The sequence below is a fragment of the Sinocyclocheilus rhinocerous genome, unplaced genomic scaffold (genome assembly GCF_001515625.1).
Source record: "Sinocyclocheilus rhinocerous isolate Xijiao unplaced genomic scaffold, SAMN03320098_v1.1 C36346591, whole genome shotgun sequence".
NCBI classification, from domain to species: Eukaryota; Metazoa; Chordata; class Actinopteri; order Cypriniformes; family Cyprinidae; genus Sinocyclocheilus; species Sinocyclocheilus rhinocerous.
Window position 1 is genome coordinate 1 of NW_015779231.1, and position 1032 is coordinate 1032.

General features: G+C 38.7%; 1 protein-coding gene across 1 annotated transcript; it reads left to right on the plus strand.

Moving 5' to 3' along the window:
- Positions 1 to 23: 23 nt before the first annotated feature.
- On the plus strand, positions 24 to 1026 carry LOC107735870 (glutamic acid-rich protein-like; the record flags this gene model as incomplete). Its single annotated transcript, XM_016547430.1, has 4 exons — positions 24 to 186; positions 278 to 580; positions 781 to 886; positions 1017 to 1026. Coding segments are annotated over exons 1-4 (582 nt in total), but the record flags the coding sequence as incomplete, so codon positions are not given.
- Between the last annotated feature and the right edge of the window lie 6 nt (positions 1027 to 1032).

The following is a 1032-nucleotide window of genomic DNA, read 5'->3' on the forward strand; positions in this document are numbered from 1 at the left end:
TTAAATATAATACAGTAGGCTATATGGGATTGAAGTCCCTCTCCCATTCTCTAGCCCGCAAGCAGTTCCCCAAGAGGAAGCTGGAAAGCAGAAGTGATGGAGAGGGGGCAAAAGAGGAGGGGAAGGAGGTCGACGAAGGGCAGGAGAGTAAGAGAGCACGAGTTGAGGCCTCACCTGGACAGACAGGTGAGATGAGTTGATCTCTGCGCACAGGTATAACATCTCCATTATCTTAATGTGTTTCTCACTGTTTCTTCTCTTTCTCTCTTCAACTCAGACAACGAGATGATGGAGGTGGAAGAGAAGAGCGCAGATGGGAAGACTGCAGTGGAGGAACAGAAAGAGAAGGATGAAGCAAAAACAACCGTAGTTGAGGACAATGCAAACAATAAGATGAAAGAAAAGGTTAAAAATAAGGTAAAACAGGAGAAAAAGATAAATGTAGAAAATGGGAAGAAAGAAAAAAAAGAAGACAAGAAAGAGAAGGAACATAGCAGTCCTGAACGAGCGGTTAAAAAAGAAAAAAACACAGAGGAGGAAGGGGGATCGGCCAAAAAGAAACCCATCAGCAGCTTTTTTGGTAAACTTTTTGTTCTTTTCTTTCTCTTTGTCATCTTCCGTCTTTTTAATTAAAGGGGTGGTTCACTCCAAAATGAACATTGCCATTATTTACTTACCCCCATGACATCCCAAACCTGCATGATTACTGAAACAGTTTTTATTTTTAGTTTAACTTTTTTTTACATTAATATATAACTTACATCTTACAATCTCTTGTAGCTCCCAGAAAGGCAGCTGTCAAACTGGAAAAAGAGGAGCGAAATGAGGGAGAAAAAAAGAAGGATGGGGAGATCTCTGATGCTGCTGAACAGAAAGAGAAGAAAAGGTTGAAGTAAAAAAAAATTTAAATGTTAATCTGACTTGGAATAATTTACTTAAAAAATATAATTGTTTGTTTTGAAAGGGCACAATTTTTTTCTTTGACTTCATTTGAATGATCTTTATTGTGTTGACAGTGAAAAGGGGGTGGAT